The 22,589-nt window shown below is 42.4% G+C and overlaps 1 protein-coding gene across 1 annotated transcript in view; it reads right to left on the bottom strand.

Moving 5' to 3' along the window:
* Nucleotides 1-22,589, bottom strand: part of MYO10 (myosin X) — a 593,993-nt gene that overhangs the window by 262,104 nt on the left and 309,300 nt on the right. The window contains exons 5-10 of the mRNA XM_086965266.1: nt 13,553-13,687; nt 10,333-10,457; nt 9,030-9,043; nt 8,824-8,908; nt 5,413-5,516; nt 386-515 (exon numbers count right to left, since the gene is read on the bottom strand). Of these exons, the coding sequence (XP_086821392.1) occupies nt 386-515; nt 5,413-5,516; nt 8,824-8,908; nt 9,030-9,043; nt 10,333-10,457; nt 13,553-13,687 (593 nt within the window). The remainder of the gene's footprint in view (nt 1-385; nt 516-5,412; nt 5,517-8,823; nt 8,909-9,029; nt 9,044-10,332; nt 10,458-13,552; nt 13,688-22,589) is intronic.

Genomic DNA, 22,589 nt, shown 5'->3' with positions numbered 1-22,589 from the left:
CCATTGCTCCCCGGTTTCCCACCTTGCTACCATTATCGCTCAGAGAGCTTGCTTGGTCAAATTAATATTGTCAATAGTATACTACTATTAGCACTAGAGTATGGTGTGGAAATTATGGCACACTACTACTTAAATAAGCCTATATGATTAATTACTACTGACGCCTCCTAGTTTTTCCTCTATTTGTTTGTAGTTAGGAAACATTGTTTTCAAATATTCAACAGCAAAAAGTGTTACTGTATTGACAAGGTTAAACAAAATATGTAATGATGCAATGGTTTTGGTTAATCAAAAACATAACAAAAAATATATATATAAAAATTAAGTTTGATGTTCACGCCGCAAACACTTCCAAAAGATTGAACAAGACTAGCTTCCAGCTCACCTGTTTTAGAAGAGACCTGTGCTCCGCCCGCAGTGGCGAACTCGATGTTCCCCAAGTGCAAAATGCCAGCAAGCAGCCGCAGAACCTCTCTCACTTCCTCATGTCCAAACTTCATGACTTCCATGGCAGTCTGAAAGGAAAGTGCATTGCTTTACATCTGCAGATGTTGTAGGGTTACAAGGTCCCACATATTTACTTCTTGTTTAATTTGAAACAGTAAGAGAACATTGAGGCCATCGATTGATGGTCATCTTGACACTTGGGGTCTTCCAAGAGAAGAGATTTTGAAAAATTGACTTGTGTGTCAAACAGTCTTTTCTAAAGAGGCCTTTTATCTGGGATTACAGAAAGGACATTGTAATCTAAATTGGTAGAGGCAGCTACAATAACAATATAACCACATCAAAAGGAGTGTTTTATTATTCCACTTTCACAAAAGCAGACTTCTTTGAATGTAGATTCAGTGGGCGGAACCAGGGACAATTACTAACAGAGTAAACAAATAAAAAAATCAATACCCTTTCAATTCTTTTATTGTGGCTTTCAAAAAATTTAACAAGCTCTTTAGGTTAAAAAAAATCTTTGTTTTATTTACGCAAAACAGGTTTACCAGGTTTCAGTTATTTTAAAAGCAGATGCATGGCACTGGAAAAAAGACTTGATGTTGAGAGAATTCAAACTCACCCTCTGGGTTTTTTTTATTTGCCTCACTCCATGTCCCTTGATGCAAGCCTGTTCCCCACACTCTGTGTTCAGTGGCCCCCATTGTATACTTTTCAAACAGGGAACCGATTTACCCAGCTTCATACTGTAGCAGATACTGACTGACTTTCAATCGCTGACTCCAATGAATACTTGCTGCCTATCTCAATTTCAAAGACAATCCTAGTGGCTCAGCCTTTCAGTGCATGTCTTGTTCCCCTTCCGTTTCCTAAAAAAGACTCTGTTAAATATCATAATATTAAGAAACAATATCGTCCTTGCCCATGATATGGAATTATTGCCCAGTTCTCCAATTCCCATTTAATGGGGTGAGTAGTACCCTAGATTGTACTTTATTTTCAGTAGTTTGTACCTTTGATTATAAAGTTTGACGTGACTACCAATTGCGTCACTGACTATAATCCTCTGTCATTAGGCATGAAATTAAATTAGAAAAATTATCACGAGCTACCAGAGGTGAGACCAATGAAATTCACTAATAGTAAGGGAATTTTAATTAAGTGGGATTATATCGATTCCAATCACTTTTTGGCCGAACTAAAGAAAAAGAATTAGACTGTTTTTAGTGCTTGTCTGTCCTGTGATATCAATCCCTGTACTAACCTAAGGGTTTTGGTTCTTAGTGTCCTGTATACCCGGCATACTGTTATTGCATAAATCTCCAAATGCTTCCCACCACTGTAGGCGGTTTAATGATGCTTGTTGAGCTGCACATAAATCCCTAATGACAGCACTGAAGGCAATCCCCAGGGGTAAAGCCGATATAAAGCATGGTAGATATATTTATAAATCAACTTTAGAAGAGATCTGATGTTACGCATGGCAATATATTGAAGCAGCAGTGGTGCAAGGGGCAGCAAGAGATTTTGAGACATAGTGAATCGTCCTTTTTTTGAAACCATGAAATGCCATAGCTTGTCTGTCATGTAACTGCGGATTCTTGGGTGCGCATTTTAGTAAAGTTATTGATACCGGTATGAACCACAATGTACTAGTTGAGGAAGTAGGCCCAGTATGGACTTTGTTGCAGCGTAGGTCTTAAGCCAATCAATTGATATTGAGGAGGTCAATACAGATAATAATAAGAGTACTCAAGGGAAGGCATTGGGCCCTGATAGTGTACAAATTGAGACATTTTAGAATTAATATCTCTCTCAGGAGCCCACTAGTGAGAAATGTTTTGCGGGCCACCATTGTGGGCCATGTTTTACAGTCCTGGAAGGAGGCTGTTATAGTCCTTATATTTAAAAAGGGGGACAGAAACCATCCAATTTGTTACCGCCCAATTTAATTACTGGAGTCCACCACTAAAATGTTGAGTCACGTTGTACTATCCATATTGGAGACTTAGGCAGAATAGAACATTTTATCTGATAATCAATTTGACTTTCTCCATGGTACAGGAACTGTTAAGCAATGCCTTAACCTCTCCCTTATTTTAGGGAAGTATGTGTTTTTGAAACTGTAAATCGGGCAGAGTTGTGGACCATGATGAAGAACAAAGTGGTTGAGGAAGCTCTGGTGGATTTTCTCAGAAGATTGCTTTGGGACAGTTTAGGTAAGGTCCAGTATAGCCCAGTTGGCAAGTGCACTACCCAAATTAGTTTGACACGAGTAGTCCACCAGGGACATATTGTGGCCCCCGTTCTATTTCTTATATATAGAAATGGCTTGGAAGATTATCTTGTCAACAGAGGGAAGAATATGCCTCAAATAGGAAAACATGCATTTCCAGTGCTTATCAATGCAGATGACACCGTTCTTATCGCCAGAAGAGCAAAAGGGCTGCAGATCCTGCTGGATGGTTTCGCTTTGGTCACAGAAGATTTAGATCTAACAGTTAACTCTAGCAAATCATTCACCATGGTGTGTGGTCCGCCAAGACTTAGGTCAAAACTAAACTGGCAGAGGGATATAAGATTGAAAGGGTAAGATATTTTAATTACTTAAGCATCTAATTTGATGATGCATAAAAGTGGGGACATCTAGTGAATTTGAGATGACTACAACTTCATAGTGGCTGGTCTGCATAGGGCAGGAGTTTGGGGTTATACAAATTATGAACCCCTCCAGAGTGCTGAGAATAGCTTCCTTTGTAGGCTACTCTAAGTTCCACAGAGTAGAAGTCTCACGATTTGTCATGTCGAAACCAGGATGAGCTAGTGGATGAGATAAGTGTGGCTCCTTTGGCTTTGTGAGATAACTCTGGTGAAAACCTGAAGCAGGATTTTCTAGGTCAATGCACAGAAATAGTTTACTGCTAGATAATGGGGCCGTAATCCCATGGCTTAGGTATTCGAAGCAGACTTTTATTAATATGTGTATCTCAGACTTTTTTTTATAATCCAGAGCCAGTAGAGTCAGTCGCTAAAGATTCCTTGAAAAATCTTTATTTTAGCTGCAGCTTAAAGATGCGCAATTCAAAATCGCACTCTATGCGGACGGTAGTCACACATTTTGTTCTTAGTATTTCTTTGGGTATAGGACCTTATTTACCTTTTATATACTGATCTCATTATAGATTTTATCGTACTCGTTTTAGATTCAGTATTGTGCATTTCCTGTTTGCCTTCCCTCTCCTGGGCACTTGATGTGCTACCCTTCCTACTTGCCTAGGACCATGTATTGCAACAAAGCACCAGTCACTTCATTCTTTTTTGAACACCTTATCCCACACAGGCACTTTTTAGTCCCTATTTATGAGCTGCTAAAATTAAGCAGCACCATATTTCTTAGCTATTTTAACAACAATTAGGGTCTCTTGAGATTTGCCATGTTGTTTTACACTATATCAGAGTAGACTAGTATATCAGAAAACATTACAGTACTTCTGCCATTAAGTAAACTGGGTAAGCACTGATATGTTGTATTTATTTATAATTGCTGTTGATTAATATTTGTTGACTGACATATATTATAATGCTATGTTTTATATGTTAGTATTTCATTTTTAGATCAGTGTATTGGTGTATCACAAACTCTGGAATTGCTGTTCATGTACGTTTTATTTTGTATGCTTTTATGGTGTCAGGCGAATAAAGAAACGTTGACCGGACTTGGTGCTGCAAAAGAACCATGAGAGCCATGCTACACAATGTAGAAAGAGGCATGTACTAATAACTGACCAACACCAATAGTGTTATTATTAGTGTTGATATTAAAAATTAAGTCTATAGCAAATGCATAATTCAATGCCAAAGTTTTTTTTAAATGGAGAAATCATCTGATCCATAGTAAATGAAAAAAGAGATTACTTGAGAGAAAGAAAAATGAACCATGGCAAAGGTAACACTTACGTGTGTGTGTGTATGTGTGTGTGTGTGTGTGTGTGTGTGTGTGTGTGTGTGTGTGTGTGTGTGTGTGTGTGTGTGTGTGGTGGGTGTGTCTGTCTCACTCTCTATCTCTCTCTGTCTCTCTCTCTCTCTCTATGGTAAAGTATGTGCAATAGGCAGATATTTCTGTGTTTTTTCTCATATTTATTTCTGACTAGAAGCACCATTGCTAAAAATGCCTTTGTTATCTGATATCTATTTCTAGTACAAAAAAAGGTTGAAAGGGACAATCTGTCTCTGTAGATGGGTTTCATTATTTCAGACTAATTGACTTTGAGAATGTTAAACATTTTACAACTAATACTTTTTGGCCTCACTTCTTCTGCGTGGGGGGAGGGGAGAGGCAGACACAGGAGGCTGTTCTTCCTGTGGGGTTGTTTGGTTTTGGTTAGCATTTTTCACATGCCAGACACTCTACAAGTTCCGACATACAGTCACGGGACGTATTGTACCCTCGCAGGATTGGAACAGACACGAAAAGCCTTCGTGCTTTATTTCAAATGAGGCACTTGATATGCAGAACGGTCTGGACATTTCTATTTTCAGGAATAAAAAGATAGGGATTCTTGCAAGAATGGAACAATTAAACGTGGTGGGTGGAAAATCCTGAATTAGTTTTAACCACCAGCATTTTCTCTGAGGAACATTCTATTTCATCATGTTTTTTCCCACTGTGCCATTACATTGTTTCCTACAAGTTGGCCAACAGCTTCAGGAAACCTATACTCTGTTAACTGAAAAAAACTCCCTGTGATTAAAAATGGACACATTGTGGGGCCAGGGAATCTAGCCACCCATCTATCGGCTCCATGTGTGCAGGGGTAACGTGGACTAGTACAAATGGCTGAGAATAAGGTGACTGCAAAGCCAGCAGCACCTCTAGCATAAGAAGAGAAACATCAAATGCTGCAGTCTTACAAAGGTAATGCCCTAACGAGATTACTTTTACATTGGAAGACAAGATCAACTTACTTTGACTTCGTGAAAGCTCTCCTTGTCATTGATTGTCCGATCTGCAGTGCACCCCGACTGATTTAGGTAGTGGTAGTTCTCTGGGTTCAATAAATAAAAGGCCTCTGTGTTGCGGCCGCAGGCGGGGCAGCAGGGAAAAAGCGACAAAGAGAGAAAGAGGAATGGAAGAAAGGGAGGGATTGGCAGAAGATGGGCCAAATCAAAGCAAGCAAGACATAGAAAGGGAGTGTCGAAAAAGTGGAGAGCGTAAGAGGTTGGGGCATAGTTGGAAACCAAGCTCAAAAACAGCGTCAAATGAGAAAATACAGCAAGAGGGTAGGGCAGAGGTGGATGTATGAGATGGAATGAGCAGAGACGGGTGTGAGAGACCAATTACATGAGAGGAACAGGATACAAATGGGGGGACAAAGGTTTGACAAAGGTATGTGTTGGTGAAAGAGGAGAAACATAGGTAAGTGTGTTAAAGACGAATAAGGGTGTAAAAGAAAAAGAAAAAATGAGACAAAAAGCTCAATCAGTTGTTTGAACACGGAAATTTTACATCAATGCCAATATTAACAAGCATGACAACAGCTTCGTATATGTTTCAACGTTCCACTTTTATTGAATGAATAAAGACAGTGCCCTAACCCAAGGTAAGAAACATAATGGCTGCCCCTACTTTTCACCCCTTCCTACTTCTCGCCCCTTCCTACTTCATTTTCTCGATTACAGCACTGTTACAGATACTATGTGTTGTGAGTATTTTACACGGTTTTCTAGGTGAAACTGGGATTCTTTTGGCAGAAAGAATAAAACAATCATAAAGCACTGAGGATTATACTTGTGGAATCTTATATAGATGTTATGCACATGCTATCATGTCACTGAATCATTAGCAAACGTGAGACTTTTCATGCTTTTGACCCCCTTATTCCAAGAAAGATCACTGCTGTAGAGTAGCATCCGAGGATTTCACATCAACCTATACCGCAAGATGATGCAGCGTAGGCTGTTGTTGCTCACACCGACATCAACCGTGCTCATGTACAGTGCTCTGATATCTGATTCCTTCGGGTCAAGTTTGCGCTATATAAAACTCCGAAGGAGAAAAAAACCACCTGCTCCACTTCTGCTTTCAAGGATGCTCTCGCTTTACAACACAAATAACTGTGTTAGATGACTATCTACTGAAGTGATGTAATAATTCCCAAAGTGAAAGATTAACAGATATATTTAGAGGCACAGCAGTATAAAGACATATTCAGTGGCGGCTCCTCCGCTAATGCGGAGAAGCGTCGCCCCACTGCTCATAGAGCAGTGAAAAGGGAAAAAAATAAAACGATAATAACAAGGCTATTATTGTTTTATTTTTGGATGCTGTGGGCTGGGTTAGGGTGGAGCGGGCTGGGTGCTCAGGGTGGGAGGAGGAAAGGACTGTGCGCACTTTGCATATTCCCCACCAGGCTGTAATGGACAGTCTGTTGGGGAATATGTACAGGCTCCCTATTGCGATCTGAGTGCCGATTCACACTGCTCAAACCAATCACAATGCTGCATTGCAGCGTTGTGATTTGGCTCGGGGAAGCCTATGTGCTGGGTGCTTCCTGCAGCTTCTTCCGGAGCAGAGAAGCATAGGAGAGATGTGGCTGTCGGCACAGGTAAGTGCTTTTTTTTTTTATATTCTTCCCCACCTCCTTTCCCTACCAGCTGCCACTGGACATATTTGATGACAGGTATGACTGCCCATGCCCAATCCATCTCCTCGTTTACCTACCACTGTAATGCACAAAACCTTTATTAGACTACCTCTTCCGCCCCATATCCTTTACTAGCCCGCTGCTAGTTCAAAATGTAGGGACCAACTCTCAAAACATTTTGCTCTCCTAAGGGATCATATTAATCAAAACAGGGGTCACCCAATAACCCAAAGGCATCTGGGAACAATATACTAAGTGAGAAAAAATTGATGCCTACGGTATTGTTTTTTTTAGAATCAATCCTGGGACAGGTACCATTAATTACCTTTCCCTGACACACTTAGTTGTTTTTTGAATTCAATCAAAACTCATTTTGTTAAAGAAAACAAACTCTATTCCTATATATGTATTTCCATCTGGTTCATAAATTGGAAAAAAATGATTTAGAAAAGAAATTTCTTGAAAATATATTTATATATTTGTTGTATCTTTTCTTAAGGGATCATAACAGGTGTTTGTAATACTCACATTGACTCGTTGGGGCACCTTGGCACTAACTTTTTCTACCCCACTCAAAGGTACTCATGTAATATGACCTCAGATGGATGACATGCTGAATTGACCCACTAAGATTCAAACACAGATTCATGGGATGAATTTAAAAGTCTACTGAGCCACCGGCCCAGATGGGTATTTCCTGGATGTTCAAAATGTTTCATTGAGGGCACACAAGACATATCCAGGATCATAAAACCTGGATCTGCAGGCATTTACGCCTGCATTATGGGACTTACGACTCGACTTGGTAAACTGGCAAGTTTGCTAGATTTTCTATATTCAGGACATTAAGGTTAAGGTAGGGAAGAGGGTTGTTCCCCAGGAAGGGGTTGAGACGAATCCTGTGAAAAAGTGGAGAGCATTCACAAAATTATTACTCTGTGGGCAATCGCAAGTAATTCCATGGATTTTCAGACCCATCTTGCAGAACCAGACAAGGGAATGTAATGCTGAAGTAACAGTGCAACGAAGATGTGAAGGAAGCCCAAAAAGCCATAATAGAGGTGCTACAGAAGAAACTTCTGTCCTTGGAAAATCAGCCTCAATGTGGAACCAAAAAAGAGAAAAATATAATTGTGCAATTGTGCATTTCTGCCATAGATATTGCTGCTTATTGTTCAATTTACATATTGGAATCTAAATGTTGCTTAGATTTCCTAGAAGGTAATAGCAATTTAATTTTTTGTGATTCCCTTAAGCTGTATATCTAAGAATTGTCAGTGGAACATTCTGTCTCATAGATTTACACATATGTCGCGAATCAATGCACGAAGCACAAACATATGAACATGGGTTTGGTAAATGAAGTGTAGAAAATGTGTCTTACCGCAGCCTGACTAACCCTGTGTCTTAAGAGGCTTTCTAGTGCCAGTAAGAGGCTAACAAAGATTTGTGTGGTTAAGGCATGTGTCAATTGCATTCAACAACTTTTATTATAACAAGGTTAGCCTAGGTGGATATTTCTTTGAAACCTTTATTCATTTATCAAGCCCTTGCACACTGCATTTTGAAACGTTTTCAATAATTATTTTGAAAATTGTTATTAGAGCGATCACGCTCCTCCGCTTTTTATTAAGGCAGTATAGAAGAACACTGGGATCGCTTCCCAATAATTCTGGCACCATCTGCATGCAGATACCTCCTCCGACACGCTACTGTGCGTGCTTACACCAACCTTTGTCTTCGCCTTCTACCCCTGCCAGCAGGGCATAGAAAATGTGGTAATTCCTCTCGCCGGGATTCTGCCTCACGACTCGATTCTGCAGAGAACAACATTGTTATTGGGCTTATAGGTTTTTCTCTACTTTGAAAAAAAACAAAAAACATACTTTAGTTTCTACATTAATATAATTAATGAAATAGTAATAAATGATGACTTACTTTTTCTAATAAATCTTCAGTTGGAAAGAAGCACAAGTCAAGGAAGATATAGATAAAATAGGATAGTAGTAAAGACAGTGTCTGGGCCAGTGTGTCCGCTGGTGCTGGACTGCCGCAGGGGACCAGGCGGCTCCATGCTGGTAGTAATAATTTGAGACAGTGCATTAAAATACCCTAACTTTGAGATTCCTGGAGCTTTCATCGCTCAGCTGAAATTCAGTGATTTAAACTTGGTGTTAAAAAATGGATGTTGTTGCACCGGGAACGTACAACTGACTGGTCGCCCAATATGAAACTTGTCAGGTGAGATGCTTAAGGTTTGATGGTGTAATGGAAGCAGATAAACATCAAATTTTGCTGCATGTTAGAAAGTGGTGTTGGAAAGAGGGTGAGAACAGATTCACAAATTAATAATACTCAGCATTGAATCTGCTGCTAAAGACAGCGTGGATGTGAAAGGAAGATATGGCATGCGTGCACACACATGCAGACAACACGGGCTTGTCCAGGGAATTAGCCCAAAGGGCCACCTTTTCATGCATCAACATCACCCAATTCCATAAGATGCTGCAGCGTGGCTACTGATGAATCAGTTATTTCACCGACACCATTTATGACTTAACAGCACTGATAGTATATGGAGGAAAAACTATTTAAATAAATGCATGCATTAATGTGAAGGCACAAGAAAGAGTACATGTAAACCTCCTCTATAGACAAATATATTCATCAAAAGCCTTTATGCTCCTGCATATCAAAATGAAACACACTGTGTTTTTTAAGGAGGAGTGGCATTAGCCAAGACCTTTTGATTCTACAAATATTATATGTATTATATGTACACTTTTCTTACTTATGGGGAGGTCAACCCTCTTCATCCATTGTTCTATTATTGTGTCATTCACATTTTTCATACGATCACTACAACACACAGCATGGGACAATAGGTCAGACCACTTCAGTGACTGGCTAACTTCTCTGTGAGGGAGGCATTCTGCCCTTTCACAAGGAGCACATCCACACACAAGGAAATTCCCTTTAGTGCCAGACAACGCGAGAAAGCCCTATTGGCTTTTGCTTATGCTTGTTTTATATAGGGATAAGTAATACATTGTATCCGATTTCTAAGCACTCAGGGTTACAAGCGTTGTTATTACACTATGTAGTGACATTCAATAAACAGACTGCAGAAAGAGGAAAGGCTGAACTTGTAAAGTGCAGACACATGAGATATCAGTAGCGTACTCTTGACTCACTGAGCTATCTCACCAACAGCCGATAAGGTACATATATAAAAGGATACAATCTACAATTTTTCCTCCCTGTATGTTCCCCTTCTGACAGATGTTAAGCTGGGCAAACTTCCCAAATCGGCTGGAGTTGTTGTTATACACCGTCTTTGCGTTTCCAAACGCTTCCATGATGGGGCTGTAAAAACAGAAGAAGACATCAGGGCAAACTTGTGACGCGCATCCAACAAAAGACATTTCACCTCTGAGGATCTTAAAGAAAGTATGATATCTAGCTATCTTGCACCCCAGGCCCATGAATCTCGAATCCAGGGAAATATTGGTCTAAGGTGTAAAACGTCGCAAGTTATACGAACCCTCGTCACTAATTGAAGGCATTTAGCAGGCACATTCCTGCTTCACTGTGGGGACAAAGTGCTTGCTGGGTTATACTGTGGTACGCATAAATAACAGTCTGTTTCCAGTTACTGATAAGTCACAGCAAATGCCACAGCGTTTGGCATCAAACGAGCCATGAGGGTGATTTTCATTTTAATCCAAGCACCTGCAGGCTGGAAACATGCGTACACGGGAGGGAAAAAACCGACAGACAGAGAAGGCTAGACAACAAAGTGACGTTCCAGAGAAACCAGTTTAGTACGAGTGCCACAGGTGTCAATCAAAGGAAGGAAAATGGCGCCAACGCCTACCCTATAGTTGGATACTTAAGGACAATTATAATTGGGATGCAATGGGCCCCTCTCACTACTGGGCCTTTGGTGCCGCTGCACCTTCAGTACTATTGATAGCTAGGCCGTTGAGACAGGGACTCCAAACCCAGGACTGCTTCAGTCAGACATCATGAGCCAGCAAAGTCCCCAAGGGTCTGACTGACTGCACAAAGTGACAATCAAAAAAAGCATGTTACAGGTTGCTTGCCTTGAAAATCCTCAGTGGGCCCTCCTTCCACACAACAATAGCGGTCTCTGCTCACTGCTGTATTTTTTTCTTTTTTGGACCTTTATGTACATCTTTTTCTTTGTTTGCTACACATTCCCATCACAACTGAGACAGAGTCGGTTCCTCCTATTGGATGACAGTGCTTCTAGACTGTTGTTCCTCCTTGTTGTTTGAGAATATATCAGCTTGTGCAGCAGAGGAGACACCCAGGGGCCAACACTCTCAAACCTGCATCCTTCGCAAGCACCAGATCTGCACCCTGAATTCACTCCAACTTTACAAAATATCTCATTAGTAAAAAAAAACTCACTTGCAGCCGTTTACCTACACTTGGCTAGAAAGATATACTAAGTCCACGGCTGTTCTCCACACATGCCAACATTCCAGATCAGTATCCACAAAAAGGAAAAACATGTCTACATATTGAGGTTCTTGCGCTATATCAAACTTTAGAAAAAAATAAAAAAAGTCCAAAACTCACCCTATGTGTGACAACTACTTCGGGAGACTATGGAATCGGCTCAACTGGTGCATCTTCTATCACATAATATAAACTTTCTGGGCTGTTTCTAAACCCAGATGTGTCTACTATGATATCACATGACTGAAAGCAGCACACAATTTGATTTCGCCTGGTAGTGAGATCACCAACTGTTTGATGGTCAAGCACCATTTACTGTAATATCCCTCATTGGAAGTGGCACAGCCAATCTGGCCTCAGGAGAAAAGTCCTCAGTTTTGGAGTTTGTATAGACTCAAAGCCATATATGACCCACACTCTAAAAAATCGAAAGGTTGTGCGTGTACCAGTGCTCACAGAGACACACTAAGGGACCAAAGTAGATGTATCCCATCATGGGCAGGCGCATTCAGACCTGCAGCTCACCTTGTCCTCGGCCACACTGAAAAATCAGCAGCTCTTCAAAACAACAATAGTAATCAGCAAAAGCTGTATATGTCAAGCATGTCCAATTAAAAGAAAACTTACAGAAGGCTTAAACGATCTCGCCTTCAGCACTTAACATGTCAGGATCCGTCTTCCTAGATCACAAAGCTATCACGATTCCAATGCAAGGAAGTCGAGTCGTAAAATGTGCCCAAACACCAAAGGTTTCACTCAGTGCTTCTTTTGTAAAAGAATACATGTTGGTACCAAAAATTTTGCTCAGAAGCCTGCAGCCAGCGCTATTGAATGTCGGCTTGCCGATTATCAAGGCTATGTAGTCTTGATTCCATCTCATGACTCTTTAATTCACCACCAGCTACTCCCTGGCCCATTATCTCACTGTTGCATGCTCTTTTTAAACCCTGCAGTTTTCCCTTTGTCACAGTTTTTCCATCATTCTCTTGCTTCTTCTTTCCCCTTTTTTCTCTCTATTTTTCTGGATCAAAGACTGATGAGAAAAATAAATGCTGGTGCCCACAAAAGAGTGACCACCAGCCCATTTTAAGCAAGCACTGGTATTACTACACAGGAGATGGCACCTAGCCCTTAACAAAGATACTGACTCTGAAGTGTAATCCGCGTTATTAGATATTTGAACTTGTCAACACATAAGAGAGAGACATCTTCCCTCTTCAGATTATAACCATATGCAACATGGATAGCAATCCACTAGGTTGACTACTGTAAAGCTTAGCGCGGGCAGCTCAAACCGCTTGTGTAGAGCGCAGATCCCTTATTTTCAAAATTGAATAGCAGTAGACATGATGACTTTATTCCAAAGCAATCGACTCAAATAAGATATGTATCGGCAATTGAGATTTAAAATTCAGTAGTCGCTAAACAACAGCTTTTATAAAATGATGGGACATTATAACAAGCAAAATCCCTTTTTGGGAACCAGAGTTTTATTTATTCACTTCTGCATCAATACACTTTATTTGTGTCTGTGTGTGGCTATGTTAAAATTGCAAATGTTGTTAGATGCAAGCATCTTGGCCTGCCTCTCCAGTCTGAGGATATTCAAGAAATTACGTATGACAGTCCTTCTTAGTCTGTACTCCCACACTATGGAACAACCTTGCCAGAGACATCACAACAGTCATCGTTAGCCTGCAGTTCAGCTAGGTTGACAATAATACTGCAAGTGCCACCTAACTCTCTGTACCAATCATGAACCGCAGCTCAGGGCTGTGCCTGCTATTCAGCACTCAGTTTCTTCCCAGCTAGGTTTGTGTTTTATAAATACACTAGCATACATATCCAGACACAGCTCCCACCTCCCTTTGTCTCCTGCCCTGTTACATGTGTGCGAAAGTTCTTTGTAAATCAATCCTGCTTTCAGGGTCTGCGGCTGCGGCCATGTTTGCGCATTGAACGTGGCATAGTACCTGCTCTCCAGGATGGCTTGCTCCACGCAGGCTGTTTTCTCCTTGGATGACAATTCCAGGGAATGCTGGCTCATCGCAGACAAGAATTTGAGGATTAGTTTTGTGCTTTCGGTCTTACCCGCGCCACTTTCACCACTGAAAGACATAATATATTGGAAACTATCAGTATCACCTTTTGTAGCATGAAAATATGTGTATTCCTTTTCCTAAAGGCCCCCGGTTAATGGCAATCGCTATATACATCATTACATAAGCTTTCTCACGCAGTGTCCATATAAATGGCATGAAGCAAAGTGATCGAGCCTCCTTCAGAATGCTGTGAAGGGCCCATGAAACTCCTTTATCTCACAGATATCCAAATGTTTTAGACTAGACTGGGGCACCCCACAAGAGTGGGGACCGACATTGCTGGAGGGGTAGCAAAAGCTTGTTTTATGTCCCTGTACCTTATTTATGATACATCTGGAATAGTTTCTCACTGTTTGAAAGTGTTAAACAAATACATTCCCATTTCACCTTCGACCACCATAGGCACACTTCCCTCTTATTAGAAGAATGAGTAATAATAATGTCAAGAGCAATGGCGGACGGCACAGGTAAGCGAGGTGGGGCAGGGCGAAGTGGGAGTGGGGGGAAGTTGACGGACGATGGAATAGGTATAATTAAATAAATAATAGCTAATCCATCATCTGTCGACTTCCTCCCCCTGCTACTCACCGCCCGGCTTCACCGCGCTTACCTGTGCCAGCCGCGGCTGGTCATGCGTGATGCAGAAAGGCGCTATAGAAAAATGTTAAATAATTAAATATATTCTGCTAAACACACAGGTGCTCTGTCTATCCTCACAGTGTGCTACTGCTTCAAATTGCAGTAGTGGTGCTGTAAGTGCAGTGGTTGTGGACAAATGTAATTATTCACCAGCCCGTGACTATGAAAAAAATAACCGAACAAACACACGTTTTACTGCAACAAAGCTGATACAGCAAACTTGTTGCCCATCTGGCCTTTTAACTGCCTTTTCCTTGTGTACTAGAATGTTTTTGTAACATGCATGCATGTGTGATTGAATGAGTACGTGAGAAACTGAGCTAACTTGTGTTTAACACTGCACTCATATATGAACATAGTACTTATAGCATATGTGTACGTCTCAGGATGACATTGGTGATGTCACTCACTGTTGTATTAGCAAAAAACGAACAAATTGCAATTTCACTCAATGATCTTTTTTGCAACAAACACATTTCGAGCCTTACATTTTAAAATAAAGGCCCAGACTTACAAAGATTTTGTGTGGAGGTGGCATCACTTTTGTGGCACAGGCAGACGCAAAATCCATTTTGGCAATTACTGAGCCATGCAAAGTCAATTTGCTTGGCTTTGTGTTGTTTAGTAATTTTAATAACCTTGGGCATATTTATCAAAAAGTCACACAGGGCACCAACCCACCTTGCTGCACTGAGTGTCAGCGAACGAGCAAGAATGCGCCGTATTTAACATAAGAGGATGCATGTCTGTCTTTTCTCAGCACTGGTGCACAACGTACTGCCTAGCACCAATACAGGCACCCTGCACCATGGTGCAAGGATTCCTGTGTTGTAAGCAGGATTGTTTTTGTGCAGGAAGGGACTTTCCTTCCTGCACAAAAACAATCACTGGGGAATTTTTCTATTTCTATGTGGGCTACAGAATGCAGCACATACAGAAGAGTAAACAAGCATTTACAATGCAACGGTCCCGCCTTTGCAAACGTTAGAGCTATTGGCATTGTAAATTACAAAATTGTAATTTATGTGTTGGTTTTGAAAACAGAAAAATAAATGGCATTGTCATTTACAATGCCAATAGCTTAATCTCTCGCAAATGCCACACACAAACACACAGACCCACACACACACAGAGCCCCCCACACACACAGAGCCACACACACACACACACAGAGCCACACACACACAGAGCCCCCCCCACACACACAGCCACACACACACAGAGCCACACAAACAGAGCCACACACACAGAGCCACACACACAGAGCCACACACACAGAGCCATTGCATTGAAAATGCTTGTTGTGAAAATAATTGGTTTGAGCCAGTCCTTCCATCTGTAGAGCAGGGCAGGTGCATGTTATGTGCTTGAATTGCTTTATTCTGACACGTTCTGCTGGTGGAAATCTTTAAGGCAACCATATGTTATTCTGTGCATGCATTGGCCTTAAGAAAGCACTAATGACCCAACAATGGCTGTTTACAATCACAAACGCACACATACAGATTCCTACTCAAAAACACAAGCATAGGCGTGTACGCAGGCACAAATACACACAGACTCACAGGTACACAGACTCATAGACTCATAGATCCAGACACACCATCCAACACACTGATCCACACGGCACGCACATACAATCACACACGCACATACACACAGACTCACAGATCCAGACACACAGGCGCAGACACACTCACAGATCCAGACACGCCATCGAACAAACACATATAGACCAACAGATGAGCACACACCAATACAGATCCAGACACACAATCAGACAGGCCCACCCACACACATGTGCATACACGAGCACGCGCATACATGTAATCACGCACACACTAAGTTGCAGAGAAGAGAGCCAGGATGAAGTGTGCAGATTGGAGGGGAATAGCACAACTCATTCCCACCCTCACCAGTCCCTATAAATCATTCAAACATTGACAGACTCTCTTGGTCGAGACCACGGGTGATCCCATTAAAGGAGCAGCAGGAGCATAGACGCGTACACAGGCCCAAATACTCACAGACTCATAGATCCAGACACACCATCCAACACACTGATCCACATAGCTCGCCCATACAATCACACATGCACATACTCACAGATCCAGACATACAGACGCAGACACACTCACAGATCCAGACACACGCCATCAAACAAACACACATAGACCCACACATGGGTACACACAAATACAGATTTAGACACACAATCAGACATGCCCACGGACGCACGCACACACATGATACATGAACGCGCGCACACACACTAAGATGCAGAGAAGAGAGCCAGGATGAAGTGTGCAGATTGGAGGGGGATAGGCACAACCCCTTACCACCCTCAACCAGTCCCTATCAGCCAACGCCGAGACTCGAAGCTGGTTCCCCAGCTCCAAAGTGGGCAGGTCTGACCGTCACTCCACATAAAGTTGAAGCATGGGTTCAAGAGGGGTGAGTTGGTGGGTACCCCCTCCCTCCGTAATGGCAGCCGCAGAGCACGGCTGCAGTGCGACTCCCCGTTGCCTTGATAAGAGGTGAACGCCTGTGTGTTTTTTTTTCCCTTGAGAATGGAACATTTAAGGGGAATAACACTGCCAGCAAACACGGAAGGCGTGCCACCAAATAGCGTTAATGGCTTTGGGAGAGGGGGTGGGGGGTTGCACTTTTAGCAAAACTGCACAGATTCTTCCAGTCTTCAGCCCCTTGCAAGGACTCCCTATTCCTGGAGACAGCCCTCCATTATGTAAAAAAAAGAGTGCACTTACTCATCGCATTTAGGGTAAGAAACTATGAGTAGGTCGTCTGCCCTGAGCTAGAAAGCGTCTAGCGCCTGGAAGGTATCCGGGCTGCACAGCATACTGTGATACAACACTCCCTTGTAGGGGAACAGCAGCTCTTCGGGGCCTTCTCCTTCGCTGCAGCAGCGAGTTTTTTGTTCATTTCCACCAATCTCTTCCAGTTTTACATCTCGGTGCAGACTGTGCGAGGCGCTATGCGTAGGAGGGGAGGGCGGTGAGGCGCTGTGCGGAGGAGGGGAGGGCTGCGAGGCGCTGTGCCAAGGAGGGCTTCGAGGCGCTGTGCCAAGTAGGGCTGCGATGCGCTATGCCAAGAACGGCTGTGAGGCGCTGTACCGAGGAGGGCTTCGAGGCGCTGTGCTGAGGAGGGCTTCAAGGCGCTTTGCCAAGTAGGGCTGCAATACGCTATGACAAGAAGGGCTGTGAGGCACTGTGTCAAGGAGGGCTGCAAGGCACTGTACGGAGGAGGGGAGGGCTGCGAGGCGCTGTGCGGAGGAGGGGAGGGTTGCGAGGCGCTGTGCAGAGGAGGGGAGGGTGGCGAGGCGCTATGCGGGAGAGATAAGCAGAGACGGCTACTTGTGCAGACTCCCCACCAGGGCTGCATGGGGGTGGGGAGGCGGCCCAATAGAGGTCTCAGCAGACACTTGCCAGCATCCTCTGCCTTTATCAAAGCCCCCAGGCAAAGCAAACAAGTCCTCGCTCCTGCCCACTTAGATAGCTCCCTCAATGTGGCTATTCACACTCCCAAGCCACGGAGCGGCGAGCCGAGCCTCCCTGCTGTCCCCCTGTCCCGTCCCCTCGCGTGTACCCGCCCCTCTCCGCCAGCTCCTCAAATAAACACAGCTTTCACATCAGCCAGGCTGTCACGTGACCCGCAGAGCCACTTCAGAAGGATGGGGAGGGGGGGAGGCACGGGAGCTGAAGGGGTGGGAACTCATAATGTTTAACGTTTTTCGTCTCGGCTCATATTCATAGCACACAGCGAGATTAGTCTTTGAGGTCAGACATTTTACAATGCGAAATAAAAGACGGGAAGGCTGAGCATTTGAAGAGAACGATATATTTCATAATCCCCAGGTACAGTCCGCAATAAATCTCTCCTGATAGGCTGCTCTGGAAACCTGAATTCCAGCATCACGTTTCCTACAAGCTGTTTAGAAAACAAGCGCGCGCCACAACGCCAAGACATTCTCTTTTAGCCCCGTCCTTTTCAGAAGGGCTCGGCATGACTTCCTGCTGACTTAAAAGGTTCCTTATCTTTTTTATGGGGCCATCTGAACCCATAAAGAAGATAAGAAACCTTTTACTTCAGCAGTAAGTCAAGGAACCCAACCTGAAAAGGACGGGGCTTAAAGAGAAAAAAGGACGTCCCTAGGACCTCTTCTCCAACGGCTGGCCACCGTTTAGGAGGCCAGCCAATCGAGAAGTGGGGCAGGGCTTAACCTCGCTAGTGATATTCTCTCTATCTCATTAAATTTCACCAGAGAGACAGCGCAAGCGCAGCCAACGCAGGCTGAGACCTAAAAACTATGATAAATAAAGATTTTTCCCCTCATTCCCCCTCCACTGGGGATGCGCAACATTTCATCACATCCCCAGGTCTACCAGTAATGGTAACTCGGGGTATGCACCAAAATCCATGGGTGTTGTGTGAGAACACCCACACACCACCCACTGAATGCCACCCAGGGGCAGAGTAACGCATTACAGAGATTTTTGCTTTGTTGTGTTACTCTAGATTTATCAAGCCACTCAGAGCCACATAATAATCTAACTTAGTATTTGCGTTGCCCTTGCGCCCCTCTGCGAAGTGCAAAGGCAACACAAATGCATGCCTATTTTCACCAAGGCGCAAGAGAGCCTGCTCTGGCAAGAGAAAGCGTCAAGTGCACCACAGTGGAAGAGGCTGTGCCACCGCAGTTAGAGAGCTGAAGAGTGTAATACCTTAGTAGATCTGGCACTGTTCAGCTCTCTCCTGTTCATGCAACACAGCACATCGGCTCACTTCCTGCACAAACACAATGCTGAAAGGCAATTTCCTCTAAGCATGTGTGCTACAGAAAAGGAGAAATAAATCAACTTCTCCTTGATATGCCAGCCTCCTCAGGGAGGCTAAGGATATTGCTGCAAATCCATATCTGCAAGTCTTTAGATGGGTAGATATCAATTTGTGCCAAAATCCATGGATGGATAGACAAGAATGCTCATGTCACCCATTGAGTGTCTTCATGACACGAAGTAACGCGACGTTGCTTTTGATTACAAACTAAAGCAAATCGCCATGCTTTTGTTTTCAATACCAACTTGAATTTTACGTCGGGTCTCCGTTCAAAAAGTAACACAAATTCAAAGCAAAATCTTTCTAAATATTGGCCTAGACAGAGACTTACAACGTACCACTGTGATAGAAAAATACATAGACCATTCACTGAAGAGTTCATGCTTGTTCTTTTAGATGCTACCACAGGGTGTCACTGTTTCACCAAGTGTGTGTTCGGTGACACAGTCTTCATCTTCTGTAGAAATTCGAAGAATGCATTCCTATTCCCACAATGAGACCGTGGTCTAAATTACCAATAGAAGCATGGTAGCAAAAAGATATAAAAGAACGACGTACTCATTTTTTCCAGGCTAAACGGCTCAATAAATGTCTGTGACAAACCACTGCACTGTGATTAACATGAGTCACCGTGATGACCATATTAGCCAAGTGCACTATGGGATGCTGTTAGTTGACAATGGGCGGGTAGAAACAGGCAACTGGAAAAAAGGATTGGAAAAAAATCGAGATATATTGTATTGTTATGGCATTTATATAATACTAACCCTGATAGACATTGAAGCGCTTTCACCGCGCAGCATGCTGCTACGGGACCAAAGGTTGATGGTTAGTTCAGTGTTATTGGTTACTGTTTGTTATTTATTTCGATTAGTCCTGCACACTCAAAGCAAACCATTCCATGCAGTCATTTCAGTTTTTTATTGTGTACTTGAGTATTAATGGTTGGTTGCAATCATTAGTCGGAGGGGTGTTAGTGGAGATTAGATATGGTTAGGTTGCATATGTATAACTTTCAGCAGAGGGAGGAGAGATTGTGATCTTGTAAATCAGCTGTGGGAAATTTGCTGAAATGAAAAGTCAATGGTGGATGTGTCAGAGTAGGTTGTGCTCAGACAGAGGAGGCATACAGAGGATGGAAGGTAAGGAGAGGGACATTTGAAAGAGAAAAAAAAGGAGAGGTGATAAACCAAAGGTTTAATTAAAAGACAGTTTTTTAAATGCCAGATTTAAGAAACATATGTCCTACCTTCAGTTCTCAGGAACCTGGGCATCGTTCTAGATAGCCAGTGGGGCCACTAAGAATTCTGTCCAGAACCAAGCCAGCCTTTTACCATAGTGAATGCCCTTAAACAATCTAGCTTAAACCTTTATGTACCTATCTCTATTACCTAAAGGGAAAGTGGTCTAAACTCTATCAACAGCAAAGACTAAGCTGATTGGTTAGGAGGGCAGACAGGACGGTGGCCCATAAGGTAAGGGTTTCATTGGAGACCCTGTGACCAAAGCGTCCCAAATATTCATCTCTGGCAGCATTCAATAAAGACTGAAGGGCAGGGCTTATACCTTTCCCATGAAATTAGTTGGCAAACATTGCTAACTTATTAAGCTTCCTCCGAGCCTCACTTATGGACTATGGAAATGCTGCCTGGCACTTGTGGCTAATTCATGTGTACTCAGGTAAGAACAAACAATAGTCCAGCTTTCTTAATGCAAATAAATAAACCCTCAAGAAAAACTCAAAGTCTTTTGAAGCCGAAAGATATGTTTTTGTTACTCTCCGGAAAAGAATATTTTTAGCAAGATGGGATTCTGAGCGGAGAACAGCGCTCACAATGATGCCCGATTCAAGGCAGGAACAAAGGCCAAATAAAATAGGATAATTTGACATATGTGCAGGTGTGGCTAAATAAATCTAGGATTGTCAGTAAAGGGAGAAGCCATCATGCCTATGACGGGTCAAGGACAGACATGAGCACACTAGTTAAGTTTGCCGGGGTCTGAATGAAAGTATATCTACCAAAATGTTGTCTAAACGAAAATCAGGATTTTGGTCTTGTTGTCATGAAACTTAACTAAAAATACAGCAACTTGCATTCAGAAATTTCAGTAGGTTAACATTTAGGCAGAATTAGAGTTTAAGCATTACAACGTTTGACACAAAAATCTATCAAGAGCAGAATGGCGTGCAGACTGCAAGGATCACTAAAAGGGCCAGTGATTGCTTCCTGAATACAGGCATAACTGTGCACAAATGAACAAGATGGCTCAGTGAGATAAGCTCGCAAAGCAGATCATCAATAGAAATCCCAGCAGGGATGGTTTAGCTCCTTATCCTTCCGACAAGGTCAATAAATAAGGAAACATTAAATTGGGTAACAGCAGCTTCTATAAGTAACAGTGCTACTAAACAGCAGAAACGTTAATAGAAAACTAGCAAATGTGAAATTTGGTATGCTGAGGTGACCACTGGCATAAAACTACAGTATATTTGACTTCTGGTTCTATTTCGATTGAACTGTCTTAGGAATCAAACCAAATTATTATTAAATTGGGGTGCTGGAGCACCTTAAATACGACTCAAGAATTCTGCAGTTGAAGAAATATGCAATTAACTGTGTTTTTTAGCTTTTGAATATATAAATATTCCACAATCCAGTGGAATAACCAGAAGCTTCAGCCACTCTGAACTAGTGCCAGAGAGGGCAGGGCTTTAAGTGGGCCGGGTCCTGCTAGTGCTCAGCACTGGCAGTTCTGAAAAGTAACTTAACTCTGCAGCAGCGCCACCATTCACTGCCTTTGATGTAACTTCAAAGAGACTCTGTTATTCTTTCACACACTCATCATTTCAGAACTGAAGTATTTTCAAAATGATATACAAAAAAGCCGTTGTTTTTGCTAATTTATATTACGCAACTAATAACCATTGACAAAGCCAATAGCCTTGGCTTGATGTAGGCTTAATGTTACTTATATTATATCTCTGGGTGCAATGACAGAAACAGCAAAATACCATTAGGGGGGCACACTATGCTCAGCAAAGAATTTTAGCTTAGGTGTCTAAAGGTCATGACCTTTAGACCCCCCCCCCCCCCACACAGTTTTTTCATCCCACTCGTAGCCCTATGTGAATTATATATGTCAGAAATCTTAAGAGAAAACACGTTCAATAACTCATACAAGCAAAGTGGTAGGAGGGAGAATATATTGAAACAGTAGCCGGTTCGTTTTCCTGTACAGTGCTTAGTTACTAACTATATGAATGCAATTGGAATGGAGTGCTTCTATTTTCGGGGCAGTCCTGGATCATACTTACTTCTTTACTCAGAAAAAGGCTACGATTTGTGGGTGTAATACCTCCGATAACTGCGTCTTATTTTGCTTTAAAAACAACAAATCAATGAACTGACTA

The sequence above is a fragment of the Lissotriton vulgaris genome, chromosome 4_1, assembly GCF_964263255.1.
Source record: "Lissotriton vulgaris chromosome 4_1, aLisVul1.2, whole genome shotgun sequence".
Lineage (NCBI taxonomy): Eukaryota > Metazoa > Chordata > Amphibia > Caudata > Salamandridae > Lissotriton > Lissotriton vulgaris.
Note: the sequence above shows the minus strand (reverse complement) of the source record. Positions and strands in the feature narration are given on the sequence as shown.